Source organism: Mesocricetus auratus, unplaced genomic scaffold (assembly GCF_017639785.1).
Source record: "Mesocricetus auratus isolate SY011 unplaced genomic scaffold, BCM_Maur_2.0 Super-Scaffold_100019, whole genome shotgun sequence".
NCBI classification, from domain to species: domain Eukaryota; kingdom Metazoa; phylum Chordata; class Mammalia; order Rodentia; family Cricetidae; genus Mesocricetus; species Mesocricetus auratus.
The window spans coordinates 22,755,926-22,781,346 of NW_024429200.1; the positions used below are offsets into that span (position 1 = coordinate 22,755,926).

General features: G+C 42.5%; 1 protein-coding gene across 5 annotated transcripts in view; it reads right to left on the reverse strand.

Annotated features, from left to right (window-relative positions):
- Nucleotides 1-24,347: 24,347 nt before the first annotated feature.
- The window catches only part of St7 (suppression of tumorigenicity 7), a 235,582-nt gene continuing 234,508 nt past the window's right edge, over nucleotides 24,348-25,421 (reverse strand). For all 5 annotated transcript variants that reach the window (XM_040728452.1, XM_040728451.1, XM_040728454.1 and 2 more), the window contains one exon: nucleotides 24,348-24,704. In XM_040728452.1, the coding sequence (XP_040584386.1) occupies nucleotides 24,609-24,704 (96 nt within the window). In that variant the 3' untranslated portion in view covers nucleotides 24,348-24,608. The remainder of the gene's footprint in view (nucleotides 24,705-25,421) is intronic.

Below are 25,421 nucleotides of genomic sequence, written 5' to 3' on the forward strand. Positions count from 1 at the left end.
CTGCTTACTGTTTCATTTCTCTGTCTTGCTCAGTTACTGTTCTTACACAGCTAAGGACTGCCTGCCTTGGAATAGCACTGTCCACAGTAGGCCGGACCCTCCTATATTAAGTGCCAATTAATAAAATGACCACCCACAGGTCAATTTGATGGAGGCCATTCTTCAGTAGAGGGTCCCTCTTCCTCGGTGATTCTGGTTTACTTCAAGTTCACAGAGTTAACCAACACCGTTGTGATGTGTTTGGCAAGGACACAGCAATTTGTGTGGTGATAGAAACACCTACGTCCTTCAGGAATCTTTCTAATCTCCAAATTTTGCACTTAGAAAAGCAGGAGACTATGAAGGCAGAGACTCTGATCTGTAGAGTGGGGAAGGCCAAACCTCAAGGTAAAGCTGTCTGTGATGGTCTGGCATCAGCAGTCACTATGGAAATAGCGGAACAATTGAATTACTATTTAAAAAAAAACAATAGGTATGGAATGAAAAAGAAAGCTATAGACGAGCTACTGAAAAATATGGTAGAGAGAATGATCAAGGAAGTCATCTAACGTTAGCTTCTGGCCTCTACATACACCATATATGTGTGCATACATACATACACACAAACATATAGCATGTCATTTACCACACTCTTAAAATTAATCTAAAAATAACCAACACTAATTAAAATATAAGAACAGAAACTAATACTTCTAAAATAGTTTTTAAAATGAAGAAAATCTGATTTTAGGTCCCAATTTCAATAGCTCCCCATGTGTTATGTGGCTCATGAACTATCTTAAAATTTCAGGAGTACAGACATAATAGATGATGGACCTATGGGATCAGCAATTCTGATACATTTTCTGTAGATGATCAAAAGAAACTCAAAAACTTAATGGTCACCAAGGACTTATTTTCCCGAAGCACAAAAATTGTACAATGTTACTTAGAACTTTCCTCACATATACTCTACCTCTATTCACACTAATAACTAAGCTAATTCTGTGTTAACAACTAGAAAAATAGCTTCCTCAAGGCCCATTTTCTCCACTGGCTGTCAACTCAGACTGAGGTTTGGATCAAGAAGAGAATATTCACAGTTGAAGTCGAGACTTAAATAATCATGGTAACATTAAGGGGTGACTTGAAACCAGTGATAAGAGATCTCTCTCCCTCCTTCTCTCTCTCTCTCTCTCTCTCTCTCTCTCTCTCTCTCTGTCTGTCTGTCTGTCTGTCTGTCTCTCTGTCTTTCTCTCTGTCTCTCTCTGTGTCTCTGTCTCTCTCTGTCTCTCTCTCTCCATATCTCTCTCTCCTTCTCTCTTCTCTCTCCTCTTTTCTCTCTCTTTCTCTCTTCTCTCTCCTTCTCTCGTCTCTCTCCCCCACTCCACACATTTCTATACTGTAGATTGTGATGAGGCAAAGTGGTGTAGAGGGAGACAGGATGTCTATCGATGTTCCTTCCTCCATGTGCTCTCATCATGTTCTCTGATATTAAGGAAGCTATAACTATCTGGCCATACATTACATGTAACAAGCCCCATGGCATGTGTACCGATGTGACTAGCCCTCACCTCCTTTCTCTACCATTTTATATGAGTCTTGTCCAATAGTCAGGCCTTGAAGGCTTCTGCCTGGAACTCAACACATAGCATTCAAGAGACAGAAAGGAGAGGTACAGATGAAAACATGGGCAACTAAGGCTGTTTACTCCATCAGGGAGGATGCTGAGGGTCAGGACTGGAGATGTGGTCCTACCTTTCTACAGTCAATGCCCCTGGACACAGTCTTCCTCTCAGCTGGAGCATCCCTGGACTATGAGCATGAATCTTATATTAAGAATGTTGTTTTTAGGTACAACTGGCCCTTTTAACAACACATAAACCAGCCTCTCCTTCAAGGCTCAGGTCAGAGTGGGCAACATTTTACCAGGAAAAAAGATACTGTTGACCCATGGGAGCTCTGTTGTCTGCACATGGTGAAGGAAGTTCAAGGCTTCTTTTTAACATAATTTGAATTCACCATTCTTACTGACTTTAGTTTCTGCTTTCTGGGTAAACTGAGGATCTGCTAGGCTTGGGCAATATTTTTTAAGAATTGTAGCCTGGGGCTACCTTCACTCACAGAAAGGCTAATGGCACTTGCATGTAGAAAGAGAGTAAAGCCGTTCTTTTTTTTACTTAGAAGTTCAATTAGCCTCTGGTAATGGATCAGTATTTATCCCTAGTGTACCAATGGACTTTGGGAGCCCATTTCACATAGAGGAATCTCAGCCTAGACACATGGGGGGAGGGTCTAGACCCTGCTCCAAATGATGTGACAGACTTTGAAGATCTCCCATGAAAGGCCTCACCCCTCCCCTTGGGAGCAGAAAGGGGATGAGATAGAGGGTCAGTGAGGGGAAGGGGAAGAGGAGAGGGAAAAGGAGCTGGAATTGACATGCAAAACAAGTTTGTTTCTAATTTAAATAAAAAAAGAGAGGAGAAAATAAATAAAATTGTGGATGCTTTTGTTTGGACTTGAGGCTATGCAAATTAAAATACTCTACTGGGCTCTACAGGGGTGGGGTGGGGTGGGGTGGGGGACAGAGATTGCTCATTCTGTGGTCTCTGCATCCTGCAAGATGCCACTAGTAAACCAGTCAGGGAAAGTTCCCCTATGCTAACATCCCTGTCCATCAGTGGAACTGTCTGGGGCCACTAGAAAATGTGTGTGAAGAATCATTCAGACAGATAACCAGAAATGTTGACCTAAGAAATAAATAAATAAAAAGCACACCGGGTTCTGGCCACATCCTCTACCTCATTCTCTGGTCCTCCCTAAACTACCACCCCTATCCCCAGCCACAGCCCACAGGCACTGGGGAAAACCGGGTCTATACACCAATGAAACCAGACTTTCTGAAGATGGGCCAAGGACTGGTGTACTTTGGAAGCCTCTTGGGTGACAGTGATGACTCCTGAAGGCTGGTGACCACTGAGACATGCTGCCCTGACCAGCCTCAGTCACACTGGGAAAATACTCCAATACAGCAGCAGATTGGCGGGAGAATCCAGTTGTAACATGCAATCTAGTATTTTCTGACTACACAGATATCAACTTAATGAAGCCCAGTGAAGGTCAAACGAGCATTGAGAGACCTATGCCATCACAGTTAGAGGTTTTTTTTTGTTTTTGTTTGTTTGTTTGCCTCCTGAATGCAGAATCATTACACTATTTACAATATCTCCACGCCCCCCTCCGAATTTCAGAATTATTTTATCACATTTTTCATACAAGAGCCGTGTCTGACCCTTCCCATCAAAATATTTCTTCCTTTCCTTTTCTCCATTGCATCAGAATCAAGGACTTATGAGCCATTTCCAAGGCTACTTACTGTAACTATGCTCATGAGAGCTTGCTCACATAATTCTCCTCTCTTCAGTCCTTTCTTTCCATAACTCACTCCAAGCCACTGGACTGTAATATTCCAGAGTCACTACTGCTTCTCATGTCCTAACAGGACCAAACGCCCCCTCTCCCAATCTAGGCTAAACTCACTAAGCCTGCTCCCAGTTTGCTAGTCCGATCGTGCACTGTGTGCGGTCTTGCTCCAAGCATTGTGATGCGAAGAACTTTGAAATCAGATAATCCTGAGTTCAAATCTCATTCTGCCTGCCGCGTGCTGGGAAAGGGCAGAGAGTTATTTAACCTCTCTGATCTATCGGCGAATAACAAATACTGATTTCAGAAAGTGTGTGTGAGAATCAAGGAACGAACGGTTGGAAATACAAAACAGAGACTCGGCTGTCATGGATGTAGTTACTGCTTCGATTACAGGCTTTCCCCCCTTAAGACATCCCATGCCATTCCTTCGACACTACGTACAGAGCTGACCACTACTCACTATCACGCCCTGGGCTGGGCTCTGCCCGCTGAGCAGAGACATCAGCACACATCTGTACTAGCTTGGGCTGCTCAAGAAGGAGGTGCGGGAGGTGGAGGAAGAGGAAGAGGAATGGCAATGCTCCTACCCCAGCACCCCAACAACAGGAAGCACAGTTTACAGTTCTCTGCCATGCTCTGTCCTAGCTTCCTGAGGCGCTTAGCCGCACCAGAGCCATCACACGGGCCTCATCCAAATATCCACATTTCCATGTTTCTGCAGTCCCCCACCAGTCTCAGTGACATCTGGCTGCCTCATGCATGTCCTATCTATCTCTGTAATACCTCCGTGTTCCCTTTCTCCTCTTCATCTACCGAGTCTCTCGTCTGAGCTCGCTTAGTCGCCATGATTGATCTGCTGTGTTCCTGTCCCGTAACTTTTCCGTTCCAGGCTGAATATCCATTACAGAGACACCTCCCTGGCTTCCCATCTTATGGACTCTCATACTCACCACAGAGCTAGAAGGAACCTTGGGAATGAACTTTAAGTACGAGTCTCATTTTTTGCCATGGAGACAATGAATTGCAACGCATCAAAGGTACGATGTGGACCCAAGTTCCTCAGGCGCTATGCCTGGACCTTGTATTTAGTGCCCCATCGTCTTAGGCCCAGCAGCAGCATCTCCGTTACTTCCTGGGTGGTTCGCTTGGCGGGCACTGCTTGACTTTGTTTCAGGCCCCTTTCTGGGGGATCACTATACTGTGGTTAAGGGGCTTGACTGAAAATTTTGGCCAGGTACTGAGAACACTGAATGTAGACTTGCAGAGAAGACTCCAAATAAAGCTCGCGAACGAATGAGTCAATAATTGAGAACTTGGAGCGTACGTTTTCTCATACCTGAGTCACTCTGGATCACTGTTAGCAGTGATCAACATCTGGATCCAATAACCATGGGAAAGTGTCATTTTATGGCTCCATAGAAGCTGAAAGCCCCCGTGAGCTGTTTGCTTCTTAAATGCAGCAAAACACAAGTTTTCCCGGGAATTTGTAAGAATGTAGGTTCTACCCATTAGACAGGAAGTGCATGTAAATTCCCAAAACAGTTTTATCAGGTGATGGTTCTACATTGGCAGGATTCGATATTAAAAGTTATAAATGAAACCTTAATGGAACAAAATATTTTTAAAGAAATAGTCTACTTGTCAAATTTCCTTCTGTAAATTTGACCATAATAGGAAAATCCCGAAGAATGCAAAGGTGGGCAACTGAACTCATGAGTTTTTCCTCCCAGTGAGTTCTGGGGGTGACATGTAGCAGTGACAGCCTGTTATAGGGACAGTGTGGAACGTCCAGGGATTGTGACCTGCTTGTATACGCCTTTCTCCCCACTTCTCCAAAGAGCCTGAGATTCTCTACCCAAGAGTGCAGTATCTGTACTTAATGTATGCTCTGCCCTGGGATAACATAGATAAATGAGCGGTCACCAAAGTTAGGACACAGACTCAAGAAGGATTGCAGGGAGAAGCAGGCTTCTCTCACCAAAGGCAGACAAACAGGGATCCAGACAAAAGGGCTAGAGTTTAACTGTGGCCCATACTGCTTAATTACATTTTCTTACTGTGAAATTTCACTGGAATTTGATGTGGGGCTCATGTTTGTAAAAGCCTTCATTTCTTTCTATGCCCCCCACCCCTTGCTTTTGAATAACTGCCAACCTTAAAATTTAGGGGTAAAGTATCCAGTGGACCAGAAAAGCATATGGAGACAAGCTTTAGCAGAAATACATACAACTCACTCTGGGTAGGCCACTGCCACAAGGCATGGAGAAGCAAGGGCTCTGGTGCCCAGAGAGAAGGTCTCCTGGTTATCTGCACGTGAGGAGGAAGACTGTCTGTGTTCTGGGTATCCAGGTCGTACTCCGTGCCGCTTAAATCAGAAATCTGTGTGGAACAGTGCTTCGAAAGGGTGGCCTCCTGATGTCAAGGAATCACAAAGACTAAGAGCATTGGTTAGGAGAAAGGCAGTGATGACTGAAGTAAAAAACAAAACAAAAAACCCTTCGTTGGCTTTCTGGGTCTATAGTTCACTAGCTGGGTGCTCTAACAAAGAAATATAAACTTTTCCGTCACAGTTGGGATATCACACCATTTTTCAAGAGCTATGGAAATACTAGGAGCAAAGAGTGCAACGGTCGCTCGTAACAAAGCCTTTTGTGAAGGCTGAAGAGAAAATGGTCGATCACAATTGAATGCATAGTCAATTAAGTACTAATGGTAATGAACAGATGTCACCTCTTTTCTGTTGCTTGTGGAAAATAAAGCTTGATTTGACTCGTAGCTCTGAGCACTGGCATGTTATTACTAGGGTGATACATTGGGGAGCTCCATTTGCTAGTTAGTAGAGACTCTGCCCGTCCCAAGTCACGCCAGAACATGACATGGTGACACAGAGCATACTAGTTCAGGCCTCTCTTACAAAATCACAGGCGCACTGGATAAATGTCAGCTTGATGAGGTGAGAAGTCCTGACTAAGGAGAAACTTCCTCTTTCACTCTGTAAACAGTATTGACACTTGACTTTGTGGATGGAATTCAAAGAAAGAAAGAGAAGATGTTCCACAGAGCGATGGTTATTTTAAAGGAATTATTATTGTAGTAAGCATATACAACACGAAGCCTATCTTTTTGCCTTGTAATAGATCTATCATACTGTTGCTAATAATAAACTTAATGGCGTAAAATAGACCCGCATAACTTAATCGTCATTACTGAAGAACAACACTTCATCTTTTTAGGCAGTGCCTGGCAAGCACTAATTTAACTCTGCTTTTATGGTTTGGTCAGTTTAGAATTATGCTTTAAATTGAATCATGAAGAATTTGTCTTTATACAAATGGTTTATTTCACTTAGCATAATATTCTCAACGTCTGCCCATGTTAGAGAGGATGGAATGTTTATAAGGCTGAATAATATCTCTTAGGGTTTTTTATTTTAGTTTTGCTTCTTTGATAATTTTTAATGTTCCTTCATTCCTCCAATTCCTCTTAGACCCCCATACCTCTTCATATTCTTTTTCCTCTCTTAAGAAAAAAACAGTCACAACAACATTTTAATAAAATATGGAGACCAGTTTGTCTTGGATACTACTGCTTATCTTGGGATCTGCCCTGGAGTGTGATTGAAATACCCAGTGTCACTCCATGGAAGGCTGACTTCTCTTCCAGTGACTATTATTTGTAAATAACTTCTTGGTTAGGGGTGTGACTCTATACCCACTTTCTCTTCTCTGTGCTGAGATTGTCTGGCCAGAACCTGTACAGGCCTTCGGAATGCTGTCATAGTCTCCGTGGGTTTTTAAGTGCATCAGTCCTGTTGTGTCTGGAAGGTGCTATTTCCTTGGTGTCATCCATCCTCTGGGTCTTGTAATCTTTCTGCCTCCTCTTCTGCATCCTAGCCAGGTAGTGGTGGCACACGCCTTTAATTCCAGCACTTGGGAGACAGAGGCAGGTGGATCTCAGTGAGTGTGAGAACAGCCTGGTCTACAGAGTGAGTTCCAGGACAGCCAGGACTGTTACACAGGGAAACCCTGCCTTGAAAAACAAACAAAAAACAAAAAACAAAAACAGAATAAAACAAAACACAAAAACCCTTGAATCTTTATTTTTTTCCTTTTATTGAAAATAGCTGTGTTTTTTCTCTCACATATTGTATCCTGATTATGGCTTCCCCTTCTTCTACTACCCCAGTTCCCTTCCTCTTCCCCTCCCACCTGGTTATACCCCTTTTTTCTCTCATTAGAAAACAAACAGGCTTCTAAGGGGTAATAATAAAAAATATAATAAGATAAAACAAAAACTAATACATTGGAATAGGGTAAAACAAACAAGCAAAAAAGCCCAGTAAAAGACAAAAAAATATATATATATATGCAGAGACCCACTTGTTCACATATTGTGGAATCTCAAAAAAAAAAAAAAAGAAAACTAGAAGGCAAAATATATACACCAAGAACCTGTAAGGCAAAAAGAGTTGAAAACTATAAATACAATAAAGTAAAAATAAAAAGATAAATAAATAAACCTGTGATGGGAGATGTTATTCTGTAAATAGGTCTCTCTTATTGGTTGATAATAAAGCACTGTTGGCCAACAGGGAAGTAAGATGGGTGAGACTAGGAGTTTGAGGAGGATTCTGGGAAATGTAGTCAAGAATGAAGCATTGCCATGTGATCCTGGGCAAGAGAGGACGAATAAGAATGCTGTCCTCTGAAAGATAAGTCCTTATAGAAATATATATTAGTAGCCATGGGTTAATACTTAAGACAGAACTAGCCAATGAGAAGCCCTGGACATTGGCCGACAGCATTGTAATTAATAGAGTCTCAGTGTGTTATTTGGGGTTGATGCAGCACTGGGACCAGGCTGGTGGGAAAAATCACGTTAAAACCCTGACATGGCTTTGTGAGACAAGGAACCTCCAAATACGCCATTGAGTTCACTTTCTGTTGGCCATCTACTGCTGGGCATGCAGCCTACTCTTATTTTGTTTCCCCAGTGAGACAGCCTTGAAGAAAACTCAGTTTTTATTTGCAAGTGGTTGTCAACTGGAGATGACCTCTGGGTTAGGGCTGGGGGCTTGTGTCCACTTCTTTCAGCTCTAGGGCCCATCTGGTGGAGGCTCTGTGCCTGCTGCCTCAGTCTTTCTGTAGTTCATATGCATGCAGATACTGTTGAGTAAAAGGTCTTGGTTTTGTTGGTGGTGGTTTGTTTGTTTGTTGTGTGTGTGTGTCCTCCATGCCCTCCTCTGTCTTTTACACTCTTTCTGCCTTTTCTTCCACAGTGTTCCCTTATGCCCAAGGAACAGGGATTTGGTGGAAACATCCCATTTAGACATAAGTATTTCAAGTTACCTCATGCTCTGCACAAGGTCTGGCTGTGAATTTCTGCATTTGTTCCCATCTGCTCAGGAGGAAGTTTTGTTGATGATGGCTGAGCAAGCTACTAATCTATGAGTATAGCAGAATATCACGAGGAGTCATTGAGTTGGAAGGTTTTGGACTTTTGTTTTAGAACAGTAGTATTTAGTTTTGCCCTAGGTCCATGGGTTATCTAGACTCTGGTTCTTTGTCATTCAAGCAGTGTTGCCTATGGATTCCATCTCATGGAGCTGGACTTAAGTCAAGTCAGATATTGGTTGTGTACTCCCACAGTTTTGTGCTACTCTTACACTAGCCTGTCTTGTAGGCAGGACCCATAATAGATCAAGGAATTTGTAGCTGGGTTGGTGTTCATGTTTCTCTTTTGGTAGCATTCAGAGTAAATTCCTGTGCCAAAGACACTACAATGTAAGTGTGAAGGCTCTTTGTAGGCGCCAGTTCAAGTTATCCATATTCAATGAGTTGTGTAGGTGTTTTCTTTAGCATGGGACCTTGCCATCAGTTTATGGAGAGCAATCTATAGTATTGGCAACAGACTGGGTTGTCAAGGGATTCCCACAGAACCCTTTTGGCCAACAATTCAATTATATGTAACCCAATCCTGGTACTGGAAACTTCATTTGGTGACAAGATAAAATTATTTGGGGCTCTGTCTCCCAGCTTTTGGTTTTTGTTTTTTTGGCAGTTTCATCTCGAACCCCTTCATATATATATATATATATATATATATATATATATATATATATATATAATCAAAGCTTCTGTTGTATTAGGTTTTCATACTATCTCTCAAATAGACCTTCATTTTAGCTGTCTCTCTTAATATTCCTTCCCTCATCTCCCTCTGCCTTGATTCTCCCATTCTAGTCCACCCTGATCCATTCTATCACTATTCATAACTATTTTTTCCGTTTCTAGAGAGATCCATGTAAACCATGTAGTCTCTCACTGTGTTTCTAACCTCTGTGGTTCTATGGATTATACCTTGGTTATTGTTGACTTAACAGCTAATATCATCATATAAGCAAATAAATACCATATTTGTCTTTCTGCATTTAGGATATCTTCATGCTGGACTATTTTTTTCTAGTTCCATCTATATGTCTGCCAATTTCATTATTTCATATTTTAAACAACTGATTAACACTCCATTGGGTAAATGTACCACATTTTTTATCCATTCATCTGTTGAGGGATATCTAGGTTATATCCAATTTCTTGCTATTGTTAATAGAGCAATGAATATGGTTGAGCAAGTGTCTCTATGGTAGGATGGAGTGTCCTTTGGGTATACTTCCAAGAGTGATGTATCTGTTTCTTGAGATAGATCAATTCCTATCTTCCTGAGGAACTGCCACACAGATTTCTATAGTGACTGTGCATGTTTGCACTCCCACCAGGAATCCATGTCTTTGCCAGCATGAGCTATCATTTATTTTATTGATCTTAGCCATTCTGACAGGTGTAAGAGGGAATATCAAAGTAGTTTTGATTTGCATTTTCCTGGTGGCTAAACATGTTGAACATGCCTTTAAGTGTTTTTCAGATATTTGAGTTTCCTCATTTGAGAATTCTGTTTACATCTGTGCCCCAATTTTTAAATTGGGTTTTTTTCTTGTTATCTAGTTTTTTGGGTTCCTTGTGTATTTTTTGATATTTGCTATTTATCAAATTGATAAGAAATATTTTCCCATTCTGTAGGATGTTGCTTTGTCCTGATGATGGCATCCTTTGTCATACAGAAGTTTTTTGGTTTTGTTAAGTCCCGTTTATACATTCTTAGATCCCTGAGTCTTGATTCAGGGTATGATAAAGACATCCCATTTATGGATAAGTCTTTCACTCTCTGCACATTTTCCAATTGTAGATCACGTTGATTGCCATCTACTGCAAGAAGAAGCTCTCCAGTGATCGTTGAATGATGGACTGATCAATGAGTATAGCAATATAGCATTGGGTGTCATTTTATTGCCATGTTTCTCTAGCAAAATAATAGCAACAACTTTTTCCCCTAGTGGCCATGACCTGTGTAGTCTCCAGTTCTTGGCCTTATTAATAGTGTCAAGTATGGATTTCATTTTGAGAATTTCATACTCAAATACTGTATTTGCATATTCCCAGATTTTCACTGCTCCAACTTCTCCCAGGCCCCTTCTCTATCTGCCTCTCAAATTCATGAACTCATGGTCTATAATTCTTGTTGCCTTTTAAAAAATAAAATTGATGCCTTTATTTCTATAAACTTTATTTTTAAAAACTAAAATAAATAAAAACATGTCACACGCTAAAATGAACTAGAACCAGAGTCTATACAACTCAGTGAACTCTTACACTAAAGTTAGAGTAGGCAACAGGAGAGAAATCTGGGAAGTTGCACAATAAATTTTGCACTTTCAGTATGGAATATATTTTATGCGCTTTTATCCACTACCAAAATAAAAACCATCATGACAAAGTTACGACTAGAGAAAAATATGAGTGTGAGTGTGTGTGTGCATGCTGAGACTATTTGGTGTTGCTCTTATGACCATTTGGAACTGAATAACCTTTCAGAGATCTTATTCCTGAAGAAAACTGATTCTTCCTCTCATAGTAACCATTGATTGCTGATAGCTCTTTACCTAGGAAGGAGGATTTGTGAAATTTCCCTATCTGAACTGGCATGTCAACTGGTTTGTCATTATGCTGGTCTTGTTTAGGTAGCCATATTGTTGAGATTTTGTGGGGGAGCAGCCCTGTTATGTCTAGAAGGCATTATCTAACAGCAGGGGTCCTGGTCCCCTGGCTTATACAATACTCTGCCCTTTCTACCATGATGTTCCCTGAGCCTTCGGTGCAGGAGTTACAGATGTATTATATAGGTGTACTAATTGGGGTGGGAACACCATGGTCACTTATTCTCCTGACCTTGACCAGTTGCAATTTTCTGTAATAGTCTCTATCCACCACAAAAAGGTTTTCCTTTGATGAAGGGTGAGAACTACATTTTTCTGTGGTAAAGGATAAGTATTTTGAGTACAGTTATAAATTATATTTGTTTAGTAAAATGGTGGTAGATTCTTCTGTAGGGTCTATAGATTCTTCTCTAGGGTCTGTGACCTCTCCAGATAGGTTTTACAGTATCATGTGCTTGATTTACCTGCTTTTAGGGTAAGTAAAGCTGCTTACTTTTAAAACCTCAGATATGCTTTTTAAGTGCCTGGTTAAACCTTTCTGAATGAAGATATATCTAGAGAGAATTATGAAGGCAAATGTAATCAGTTCAGAATGTACATGTATGAACCCATTTCCCACTGTGATCCAAAAGGAATATGTTGGCTTCATAATGAAGCTACAAATCTTGGGTTTGAGTTGTCTGTGGATATATAAGCATTGTTGAATATGGTGCTGAAATTAATATTAAAACCTGGCATATCTGTTGTGGCTCAGATTTGCTTGTCTTATTTGAGTCATTGGAGAAGGCAGGCAGATTCCTCAATGATGTTTTGACTTGTCTTTTGCTGAGGTGGCCAGTGATCACTAAACAGTCTTGACATTTTTGTGAAGATACCTATTTGCTAATTGCTTGGCTATCTCTGGACTCTAATACTTTCGGAAGTTCGAGACATGATTGGTAAAGAAGCTGAAAGGAGCTGAAGACAAAAAGAGATGGGCCCTTTGCAGCTCTTGTATATGAAATGGCAATAATAGCCATTTGAACAGCTGATACCCCCTCCTGGTGACAGCTATAGGCACATGAGAGCTGGGGACTGTTCAGCTAATTGTAGTGCCCTGGAGGTTCTCTTTGCCCTCAAGAACCTCTCTGATAACTAGCTCTTGACCAGCTCCTTATATGGTTACAGAAAGCCCCAAGAGTCTGTGATGTATTTTGGATACAATCCGATTCTCGTTTGTCAAGGGTCTCAGGCCTTCAGCTTTGTAGTCAAGGGAAACTGCTGTGGGCTCCAGGGACTCTTGTAGCCCGGTTCCATTGTGAGCCCTTCTCCTCTGAAGATTCGCCTTATCTTGAAAGAGAGAAGTGCTTGCAGCTCATCACCATGTTGGAGAATGGCTCGGGTAATGTGAAAGAAAGCACATGGGCGGGGATCAGAACCGGCAAGGTTTCACACGAGAAAAGAGGCTCTCGACTTGCTCAGCCTTGCACGGTGTTTGGAGCCCGCTGCGAAGTATTACACAAGGTCCTTCAGTTAGGATGCAGGCTCTCTGATTATGCCCGTTTGCCACACTGAAGAACCACACCAGAAGGGAAGGCACTGGAGTCAGCCATGAGACCCGCATCTCAGCACTTGATGACTTGGTCCCTAGGAGCCCTGGCCTCACATGATGAGCTCATGCAGTTTGATTTTTTTTCTGTGATGCTCCCAGAGCTGCAGGGAACCCAATGCATAATGCCTGCTGGATGAGGGAAGCAAAGAAAACAGGTGGTGGCTCACTAGAGTTTGGACCCTGCAGTAAATGCAAATAACACTGTTGTCATGGTAGGCTTTACTGGAGACGCTAGAAAGATTACATCCTGTGAGATCCCCAAAACCATCTCTAAATGACGTTGCAATATGGATGCTTAAGTGCATGCCGGCCACATGAAATGAAGCCTCCGTGTCCTTAGAGGACAGAAACCCCTGTTGACGCTAATGTTGCAGAAGAAAAGATACTACAGCTTTCTGTCAGTGGCCATGATGGTTTCTGGCACCCCACTCCCTTTGTGTCATGTTAGCATAGCCAATGCAGGTGCAAATCATCACTGGCCCCCACAGAAGGTGACAGGCACTCAGTCAGCCAGATGCCACTTCTCTCTCCCTTCCAGGAGACTCAAGAGAGAAATACTTTTCACCTTCCCCAGGTAGACTTTTCTTACTGAAGGCACGCCTTCCCAGAGGAGGACACAATGGAAGGAGGAACACTTCCAGGGAAAACAAGAAGCTGGGAATGGAACAGACAACTCTCCCGGGCTCCACTTGTGGCAGCCCATATTTAATGTGGAACTGTAACTGTGGAGTGTGAGCTATTCAGAGATGTATACCCTGGAGTGTAATGGGACATAATATATGAGCTGGCTTTGGAGTAACATGTAATATGCTTAACATAACACTGTAACCAAGGGAGCCATTTTTAAAAACGAGAACAACAAAGGAGAATAAATACCATTAATGTAGAATGGGTGACATGGGAGTTCCCTGCTACCAGGGGATTTTCGCACTCTGACACCAGATTTTAATTGCAGAAGGGTCATCCTACTTGACAGTAACCTGCTTTCTAAAATGTAAGATATAATTTGTTAGACATATGACCCAAAGGCTTTGGGGGTTAGTGGGATAGCTCCTGAAAACCCAACATGGTAGATTTTCACTTGGTATGGTCCAAAAGTTAGTGGGTTTCCTTAGGAGAGCAGAGACCACATGAGTTGTGGCAGTTGCCCTGGTCCTGAATTTATCTACTTTGTTCCTACTGAGCAGGTAGAAGGCTCCAAACACTCTTGAAAGATCCAGGGCCATCATTCCATTCATGAACCAGACACAGGAGCATCCCAGGCAGGCTGGAGTAGACACAGAATGCACAATACCATTTGGGAAGTATGGGGGCACTTCAGACTGAGCACACCCTGGTATGGCTCCCTCAATACTGTGTTGCTGGCTCCCTCTTGAGCCGGATGGATGAGATGGCACACATTGATCGCATGCCTTGCTTGGGAGAGTCCCCTTTTGATTTAGTACTGGTCTAGACAAATGTTTTCAGAAAAAAAAACACTGTTAGGATACTAAGTATTTGGTGTGTGTACACTTTTTATTGTGAAACCGAGTGTCACTGTATAGCCCCGGCTAGCCTGGAACACAATGATACTCCTGCCTCAGCCTCCCAATTGCTGTGATTATAGGCATCTGTAACCACTCACAGCTAGATGATGATGGAAACTTCTGTCCCACCTGGTCCCACAGCTGCTTTGCCCCAAATAAACACACAAAGACTTATATTAAGTATAAAATGTTGCCCAATGGCTCAGGCTTCTTATTGAATAGCTCAGTCTTAGTTATTAACCCATTTCTATTAATCTATGTATTGCCGCCAGACTGTGGCTTACCTGTAATCTGGCATATTACTCCTTCAGCAGCCTCTCTCTCCTTCCTCTCTCCAGTCTTCTTGTGGTCTGGTCGCCCCACCTCTTGTCTTGCCTGGCTATTGGACAATCAGTGTTTTATTCATCAACCAATAAGAGAAGCATATATACAGACAAACATCCCCCATTAGCTAGATACTAGTAAGTACTCTTAAGGGGGGAAAGAAAGTAGGGAGTTGCAGGCAGGCAAGCAGGCATAGTAGGGGCAACCCTGGGTAGTAGCCAATGTTTTGAGGCTCAGAGGTTCAGTCCTGCGTCTCACTCTGCCTGTGTTTAATTAAAGACTGATTTGGAGACTAGAATGCACATGCATCAACTGGAGGTGGACATGAGCTGCCAGCTGCAGCATCATTTAAACCTGTCTCTTCAGGGCGTTTGCAGAGATTAGCTTTAGGATTGATGGGTACGGCATCCACCCTGATACGGAGGCCATCATGCTGTATCTACCAAAAAACTGCATAGAAAAGGCAGACTCGGGGCCAGTGAGATAGTTTAGCAGGTAAAGGCACTTACCACCAAGCCTCACTAACTGAATTCTGGCCCTGAACCCACATGGTGGAAGGAGAGAATTCACTATTACGAGCTGTACTCTAATCTCCATGAACACTAGAACATGTACATGCCCCACCTCAACAAGGGAGACAGACAGAGAAAATGAAAAAAGGCAGGGGGGGAGGGCAGAGCCAGAGCAGTTTGCCCCCTTTCCCTCACCTGCCTCCTTGAGCTTGGAAATCTCATCCTGTCTTCTCTAGCCCTGAGGTTTTCATCATGGGCTCTTCCAGTCATCAGACCGTCAGACTCAACTTGAATTCAATTACCAGGTATCCTGCACCTCCTGCTTTTAGACTCTGTGTGTGTGTGTGTGAGTGTGTGTGTATTTGTATATGTGTGTGTATGTGTATGTGTGTGTGAGTGTGTGTGTGTTTGTGTGTGTGTGTATGTGTATGCATGTGTATGTGTGTGTGTTTATGTGTGTATGTGTGCTTGTATGTGTATGTGTATGTGTGTGTGGATGTGTGTGTATGTGTGTGTGTGTATATGTGTGCTTGTATGTGTATGTGTGTATGTGTATGTGTGTGTATGTGTGAGTATGTGTGAGTATGTGTGTATGGTTGGTGTGTGCATGTGTGTATGTGTGTGTGGTTGGTGTGTGCATGTGTGTGTGTGTGTATGTGTGTGTATGTGTGAGTATGTGTGAGTATGTGTGTATGGTTGGTGTGTGCATGTGTGTATGTGTGTGTGGTTGGTGTGTGCATGTGTGTGTGTATGTGTGTGTGGTTGGTGTGGGCATGTGTGTGTATGTGTGTGTGGTTGGTGTGGGCATGTGTGTGTATGTGTGTGTGGTTGGTGTGGGCATGTGTGTGTATGTATGTGTGTGTATGTGTGTATGTGTGTGTGTGTGTGTGTGTGTGTCCATGTGCACATGCCATCACCTCTGTTTCACTGAAGCCCTCTCACCATCACTGTCCATGAAGTATCTTTCATAGTTTCTGGGTCACAACACACATTAACAGTCATCATTTGGAGAATGTAGAATAAGAAGAAACACTACCTCTCAGATAAAATTTTTTTGGTGTTGAGTGTGGTGACACATGTCTTTAATCCCAGGCAGGCAGGTTTCTGTAAATCCAAGACTAACATGGTCTACACAACAAATTCTAGGCTAGCCAAGGCTACATAGTGAATTGCTCTGAGAGAGGGGGGGAGGGAGAGAGAAAGAGAGAGTGAGACAGAGAGAGAGGGGGAGGGAGGGAGGGCGGAAGAGAGAGAGAGAATAGAGAAAAGAACCATCCTTCCTTGTTGAGTTGCTATTTCAAGAATCAAACAATTTTACATGATTTTAATAAATTTCTTTGGACTCCAAAAGAAGGATGTTCCCTTCTGGTTTAATGGTATCATTTTTCTTACCCTTAGTATCTAGTCTGTTCACTTTTCTGCCAATGCTTATTAACACATAAAGTCTAGAGAAGAACTGCTTGATTGTTTACACCCCTAACCCTCTTGACCTGAGGTTATTTTATATGACTCTGAGAGTATAGGTTTATAAAGTAAGTACACAAACAAATATTTGCTAGGATTATATCATAAAACTTATTTTTAACAAGTCTTTTCTATACTTATAAGATTACTAGTTACTGATGGTGAAGGCAAATCCCATAGCAAGGGAATGGATGTGCTCATTCATCTTTACATTCAAAATTAGACCTTACCTGGTTAGTTCATACTGCAGAGCATAGAGCACCTTCAACAACTTCCAGGGTTGGTCAATATTTTCATGTTATAGCTGCCTGTCAAGATCACCACTATCAGCACATAGTACAAAATGGCAGAAGAATGTTTAGGGCCATTTCAGAAGTTGTTGGAAATTCTGCCCTAGTCGCAAGCTAAATTTTACTTACTGATTTTTTTTCATGGAAATCAAGTCAGCAACTCTGTGGTAGTTTGAATAAGGATGGTTCCCAGAGGCTCATACATTTGAATGCTTAGTCACCAGGGAGTGGCACCATTTGAAAGGATTAGAAGGACTAAGAGGTGTGGCCTTGTTGAAGGAAGTGTGTCACTGGGAATAAATAGCCTTTGAGGTTTCAAAAGCCCAAGCCAGGCCCAATGGCTGTCTCTCTACCTGTGGAGTAGGGTATAGTTCTCAGCTATCGCTCCACCCTAAGGGTGGAGGTGGCAGGGTCTCTCACTAAACCTGGAGCACGCTGATTGGATAGACTGGCTGTCCAGGGAGCTCCTGTCATCCTCCCGTCTCTGATTTCTGGTGCTAAGATGACAGGAATATGCTACTACACAGAGTTTTTAGCATGGGTGCTGGGGATTGGAACTCAAGGTCTCAAGCTTGCACAGCAGACACTGTAATCACTGGACCACATCACCAGTCCCTCATATGAGAGTTAAAAAGAAAAAAACCAGGCAAACCAACAAACAAAAAACCCCCAAAGCATTCTAATACAACATTATCAAGAAGTATACTAACTTGATACAAGCTGAGGGATGATAGTAGGCAAATATTAAGTCATTCTTCTCCATCATTAAACTACTTATGTTTCTATAAGAACAGAAAATTGTGTGTGCAGCAAAACACACCAAAATTGCTAACGTACAATAATTTTTTCAGGCTGTGTTTTTTGGTATTGCTTAGCACGACAGTGCATGAGGAGCAAGTGCAGGTGTGTTCAGAAGCAAGGCTGCAGTACAGTCACGTGATGCAACAGACGCACTGCCAGATACATCTCAGATTCGGTGCACATATGAAGTTCATTGCACATTTGAGTTTGAATTAATTTTTGGTCATTGTATTTTCAGAAAACTTTTATTGTTGTCATTTTCTTCCACAATGCCCCACATTCTTTTATGAAGCTCCATATGGTGTTTTGACCCAATTTAAAACTCTGGGGGCTAGAATATAGAATTCCTAACTTTAAGTCATAATGGTGTAAAGATGAATGCCTGTGGTATTTTTCCATCTGCCTGTCTATCTGCCTATCCATCCATGTATCCATATAATGTTAGTTAACTTTCTGTCACTGTGACAGGTAGCTGAGACAATTTATAGGGAAAACAGCTTATTTGGGAGATTTTTGAGGAAGGTGACGGTGGGTGGCAGCACACTGTAGTGGGGTATGTGCTAGAGCAAAGCCTTCACCCCATGGCTTGGCATGAGTGACAGAAGGAGACAAGGGCAGTCCTCTACAGTCCCCCACAAGGGTAGGCACCCAGTCGCCATGGCCTGGCATGAATGATAGGAGAAGAGGGTGGGGCTCTGTAGTCCCCTTCAAGGGCATGCACCCAGTTACAAGAAGACCCCACACTAGACCATCATGTCCCAACTGTCTGTCCTGGGAACCAAACCTTCAACACATGAGTTTCTGTGGAACAGTACACATCCAAACTATAGTGTACATAGGTATTCACAAACACAGAGCCTTTAACATATAATTAAATATGGACAATATGCATTTTATATTAAAATATATGTCATATATAAAACACATACACATATATGTTTGTGAGTGATGTGTGTGTATGAGAGAGAGAGAGAGAGAGAGAGAGAGAGAGAGAGAGAGAGAGAGAGAGTTTTGGGTTTTGGTTTTGTTCATACCTTGGCTCTAGCCCTCACTGCTATATGAGTGGTATAATGAACAGTTCTTTTATTACAGTATCTAGCCTTTAGTATTTGTTTTCTGAAGGAGCTTTAGAATAGCCTCACAACACAGCAGGCCTAGGTGTGCAAATTTTCTCTACCTTCTCCTAATCTTATTTCACACACCTCATTTTTTTTCCTAAGATAGACCACAGAAGCTTGACTTTCTTTTCTGTAAGACAGGGCCCAATGTCTAGGAATATATCCTAACTCCTTCCCGTTTGTCTCTCATGCATGTGGCCATTAGGGTTCTTTCACGTGCCTGTATAATGCTGGATTCACAAGGCTCTCAATGTGAGATTAGGGCTCACCTACACCTGCAAGGAAGGAATGCTGTCTAGAAAGGACAAGAGTCCCCTAAGTACATTTGTAAGTAAGTACCGGCCTCGCTGGGTGTATTAGCAAGTCCTCTAGTCATATATCTATGCACATGATTTTTTGGGGGGGGGCGGAAATAAGCCTCCATCTGTCATGCTTAGCTTTTCAACTTGTTACAAACTTACACATATCTGGGCAGAGGGAATCCTAATTGAAGGATTTCCTTCATCAGATTGGCTTTTGATAATTGCTGGTTAACGCAGGAGGTCCCAACCCACCGTGGTTGCCACCAGGCCTGGGCTGCATAAGAGAAGCAGCTGAGAAAGCCTGGGGACGCAGGCCAGTAATCAACCCTTCCCCATGGTTCTCTTCCGTGTTTCTGTGCCGGCTTCCTTCAATTATGGACTGTAGCATGTAAGTCAAAGACGCTCACTGCTGTCTCAAGTTGATTTTATTTGGTGTTTTATCACTGCAACAACAAGAAAGCTAATACACCATCAGAACCTGGGTCTGGGTTTGGAGATCATCTGGACACGTGCACACTTGCAGGAAGCTAAGAAGGACTTATCTGGCTCCTGCCTATTATCTGGCTTCTGCCTAGCAGGCTTCAGCCATCCTGATGCTCTAAACCCAGAACCACAAGACTGATTTCTTCAAGGCCAGTCTAGATCTCCCCAGCCTCTGTACACATTTCAGTTTCTAGCCCAGCCAGAGTTGTAGAGCACAGTTCTGTCTGTAGAGCAGAAGCCACTACAGGAACAAATGTCATAGAGGACCGACCTTGTGTGTCCTTGTTCATTCATGGAGAGCAACGCACATGGGTCGCTGCTTGATTGGCTGAAGCTGAGTGAAGTGTGGGGTCATAGAAAAGGCTGGTGGAGGGAACATAAACACACCCTAAACATGTAAACACTGTCCTAGAAGTATCACATGGACAAGAAGGAATAATTCTGTAATATTTTTGAAATTATAATGACTTTTTTAATTATAGAAAAAGATCAAAAGTTAGGGAGTAATTGCAGGTAAGAGGTATTATAGTCTACTGTTTTGGGGGAAACAGTTAGACATCTTTAATGTTTTATTAGATATGATAGGATAGCATTAAAATTAATATGTTGAAGGAAGTAATGGAGAAACAATTGTTAAGAAATTCTTCCAAGTACTCACTCCTAAGGAAAATCTAAACCAGAAACTTCCAAACCTCTGTAAAATCTAAAGGAGAAACATTCATAGCAAAGTGGAACAAGGAAATTACACTCCACAGAAAAATCTCTAGCTTTCTATAAATTGATAGGAGTGTGCCACCATAGCGAGCTATGCATTGTTTGTTCTCCTTGAAACTAACATTATTTTCTATTCGCCTTTATACCTTGCTTAAGTATCACCAGAGAACAGCATAAGCCCACTCAGTGGTTGTTTGTGTCCATCCAGTGGCTGACACAATGATACCTTCATATTAATTAGTAGGTACTCTGTGGCTAGCTGTTACCCCAGTCTTCCGTAGGGATGTGAGAGACAGGCAGTATGAGGACATGCAAATCTGTAGACAAATTTGTTGTCTTGGAATGAGGAGAATGAACTTAGATGCCTTCCATTCATCCTGAAGTTGACCCCAAGTCACAGCCTTTTCTGTATTAGCCTGTCATTCTTTGTCACTCTCTTCAGGATCTTACAGAAGTAGAAATCTGGCAAGACCACTTGGGGATGCTCATAAGACATGGTGCTGGGCGCGTACATAACTTCAGAGCCAGTATTCACCTTGTCATTTCATGGTTAGAGCAGTCCAAATAGTGTAGAGGAGAACCTGTGCTAGTACAGTCAAAGGAGGCAAACTAACAGAAGAGGAGAGACTAGAGGCCCACATGGTACCATTACCACCAGAGACAGCACACGCCAGCCAGAAGTCAGCCGACTCTAGAAGAGATCCGGCCAGGTTGGCTAGTGATGAGGCATTGATGCCAGCAAGGCATTAACAGCTAAAGCTTCTCCCAGGTCCTATTCTGAGATACGGTGTAGACGGCACCATGGTTCCTTCTGCAGAGTTCCTTTCCATCTGGATCAGAATTAGCCTCTCAACACAGGCCAGGAGTAAGTGCACCTGCACCCCTACACCTCCACACACTGTTACACCAACACACACAAATAAAAGAAAAGCTCTTCACAACTGCGGGTAGGAAAAAGAGACGGAAATGACCTTCATAAACATAGAAGAGATGAAATATACGAATTATACAACCATGGCTCCTCTGCAGAAACACATTAGGATACCTAGAGAAAATGGTAGTTTCCTAGAAAAATATTCTACCAATTGAAGATGAAATTTTGCATAGAGTGATTCCTCAGCAAGTTGTTAAAAGAATAATTTTTAAAAATTCTCAATAACTGAGCACTAAAATCAGATGTGACCGGATTGAATTTGTCCAGTTCTAAAATCAAAGCAAAAAAAATCTGATAAATTTATTCAAGGCTGTATTAAAGTGTGAGTATACTTCTTCATCCTCTTTATAAAGCTGGAGTGACTTTGACATTATCAAGTGCTGACAAAGAAATTTGAAAGCAAGCCTGTAGACCATTTTATATTGTCATGTATTGCCCTGTGTACATTGCTAAACATGGCTAGAGTTGACCTATTGCTATTAAATTTAGAATGATTGCATTTGTATTCTAACAAACACATAATAGATGAGAATACTGGACACTTACTCTTGGGATGGAAGAGTCTTCACAGAAGAAATTCACTAGAAAGAGCTGTGATGCAGCCCTGTGAAGAAACCAGAAACAAAAGGCAGAAAGCAACATGAGTTCACCACCATCTCAGGGAAAAGCCAGGACCCCTCAACCTTACACAACAGGTGGGGGAAGTTGTGCAAGCATGATCAACTTAAGAACTTTGGTTATTTTGGTTGTGCCAGCCTCTCCACGGGGTTGCATTAACCCTTTAAGATAAAGGTGGCTTTGATCCTTTAGAACTCCAAAGTAATGGAGGTGTGGAGAGCAGCATTGCAGGAGTAAGCCTTGGGAACATTTGAGAAGAGGCTGAAGGAGTTGGGAAGTAAATGGAAGAAAGAAAATAGAGGAACCCGGCCTCTGCCAGAAAAGTGACTACGGGTTATTGGGTGAGGGTCTAGTGAGTTTACATAATTTGATATCCTTAAGCATGTACCCATAATTTGGTGGTACCTTCCTCCTTGCCTGAATAGCCCTTTAGTCCTGGGATTCATTTCTTCCAACATCCCTGTTCATCTGTCACCATTAATTTTTGACTTGGTCTCTTCTATTCACTTTTTTTCTACCCATTGAAGACTAAGTTCTGCCTACCTTCCCATTAACCCACTCTAAAACCCTAATTGTTAAATTTCTAAGTATATTTAAATCTTTGTTTTAGCTAGGCATGGTGAAAATACCTAATCTCAGCCCTCTGGGGGACAGGCAGGAAGACTGACAGTTAAAGGTCAGTGTAGGCTATGTAGAAATCTGATGTCATAAACACACACACACGGACACCAGCTCACGCATGTACACACACACACACACACACACACACACACACACACTGACACTCTTTATCTTGCATTCCTTGGCTTCATTTCCTACAACTCAGGGTTTCTAGCAACAACTGGCTCTGAACCATGCCCACTTCCCGCTGCTTACTGCTCTCAAGCCTCTCCTTCAGGACTTAGCACAATCCAGAGTCCCAGCCTCCGCAAACCCAAATCTCTGATTTCCTCATCCATTAGGTTAAAGAATTGTATTCGATAATTTGTTTGTTCAGCTCAAAAAATCGTACTTGTAAGCCTTCCCTGGTCCCTCTCATCTAAACCACTCTCCTCTCTCACAGATCAAAGTTTATTTGTGCCTGTCCTGCACCACCTGACTCACCAATCACTTGAGCACGCACTCTGTGTCAAGAGTTGTCAACAAGGCAGGCACAGCCCTTACTCCCAAGAGCAACACTACCGGTATGTATATGGGGTCACCCTCTCAGTAGATAAGTTCTGTAAGGGCAGAAGCCGGCTGTACATTCTCTTCATGGCTTTGCACAAAGTAGATACACGGAAAAGTTAGCCAACAGTAAGAGCAGACCTGGTGTCCTGCAAATTACCCAGCACCTCACTGCCCTTAGGTGGAGATTGGGAGTTCAAGCCCTGAAAGGAGACTTCGAGGTGCTTCCCAGAACACTGCCAGCCTTGATGTGCCCAAGGAAGAGCTAGGATTCGGAATCAAAGGGGAAAGTATACAAAAGACAGACTGGCCCGAGATGTTAAATAGAAGTACTTTTCACTTCAGATAGAGGATTCGTGTTTATTTATTTTTCTTCTTTTGCCTAACTAAAGCCAGATGCTCTGCTAGGTTTGAGTCACGCACAAAGCTTTGAAAGGTGGTGAGGACAAACGATCATTTTGGTTCAGATCACTAAAATACTCAAAGCACGCTCAGATTAAAGTGTCAGGAATGCAAACATGACAAATTAAAGGTACTCTTGGAGAAACACTGAAAATGGTAATAAGAGTGGAACGGCCAGGTCCTATGACAGACTGTTGACCCGTGGCTTCTCATCAGTGACTCCTGGAACTTCATTAATCCATGAAGCTGGACCAACCTACTGAGGTACATACATTCATTGTCCCTGGAAACCTGACTTCTGTGTGTCCAGCTGGCACGTGAGGACACTCGTTGGGGCATAGTGCTTTTGTGGTTCTGTTTCTTCCTTTCTTTACTTGTTTATTCTTTTGTTTAAGTACTGTTGGGTACACAGAAACCAGCGACCTAAGCAAGGCAAGTGCAATACCCAGCCCTGAGACTCCATTTTCCAAGTCACCAAGCCCTGGGTTGTGAGCTCTTCTGCAGATACTGGTTATGTCAGCAAAGAAAATCATAGTGTGGATTTAGCAGACCCGGCGTTATCAGAGAACAGCATAAACCCACCAGTTTATTGGGAATAATGGCAAGTCTAGGGTTGGAAGGAAGATATAAGAAGACACATACGCTGTTGCAATACACAAAAGTTTATTATGTTTTTTTTTCTTTTTTTCTGTTTTTCATTTTTGGAGGCAAAATCAAATAGAACTGAACATCAATAAAGTTTGTACAACAAAACCAGCCTTTAATATGGAACTGATAGTCCGTGAACAGTTTAATATCTCAGAATGGTTTCCCTTTTTCGAAGAAGACATGCTTTCTTGCTGTCCATGAGAAGTTGGCACAGAAGAGATGGCGGATGGTGAGGAGAGTGAAGGATGAGATGCTCCCCTCAGATCCGAGTCAGCTGATGCCACAAACTGGAGGGGAGGATGCTTTCCACTTTCTCCATAACGAAGTTCACGGGGGCAAACAAAGTGCTGAGGAACTGCAAGGGAATCAGAAAACAGCGCTCAGGAGAAGCCCTGTCAAGACGAGGTTCGACATCTCCAGCACACGCCACACCGCTAGACATCTCTAGACGACTTACAATATTTCATCCTGAAAGCCTCCCGAGGCTACAACCCTCTTCATGTTTACAGGAAATGTCGGGAGAAAGTGGAAGATGCATTCCAGCCCCACCCCCAGCATGACAGATAAGAAGGAAGTGTCTGTGGACAGCCTCCCTCACCCCTCTGACAGCTGCCACAGTTGCTAGGATCCTAGAAGTCTTCAGAGTTTACCTCCTGGTCTATGAGCATCATCCAAGGGGATGCTGGGTTGGTAGCAAGTGGGTATAGGAACTAAACAATGGTGACAACTTAGGCCACTAGATTGTCTAACTGGCTGTACAGCTTAGTTTAAATGGAAAAGGCATTATAAGGAGTCAAATCTACAATGCCAGATGGCTTTTGTTTCCTGGTGTCTCCCACGAATGCACAAATTCTAGGATCATTTCTAAACAGCATGCTTTGTGTCATGAATCCAGGAGCTGGGGTTGGGTAGCAGGCTGGTACACTGGGAAGCCCTGGGAACTTTCTTACCTGGTTACAAAAATTCTTCTCTGCTTTTCACACGCAGAGAGCAATAAAAATATGTCTATTGAGAAATACAATTTGAAGATAGGTGGTGGTTGCACACACCTTTAATCCCAGCACTTGGGAGG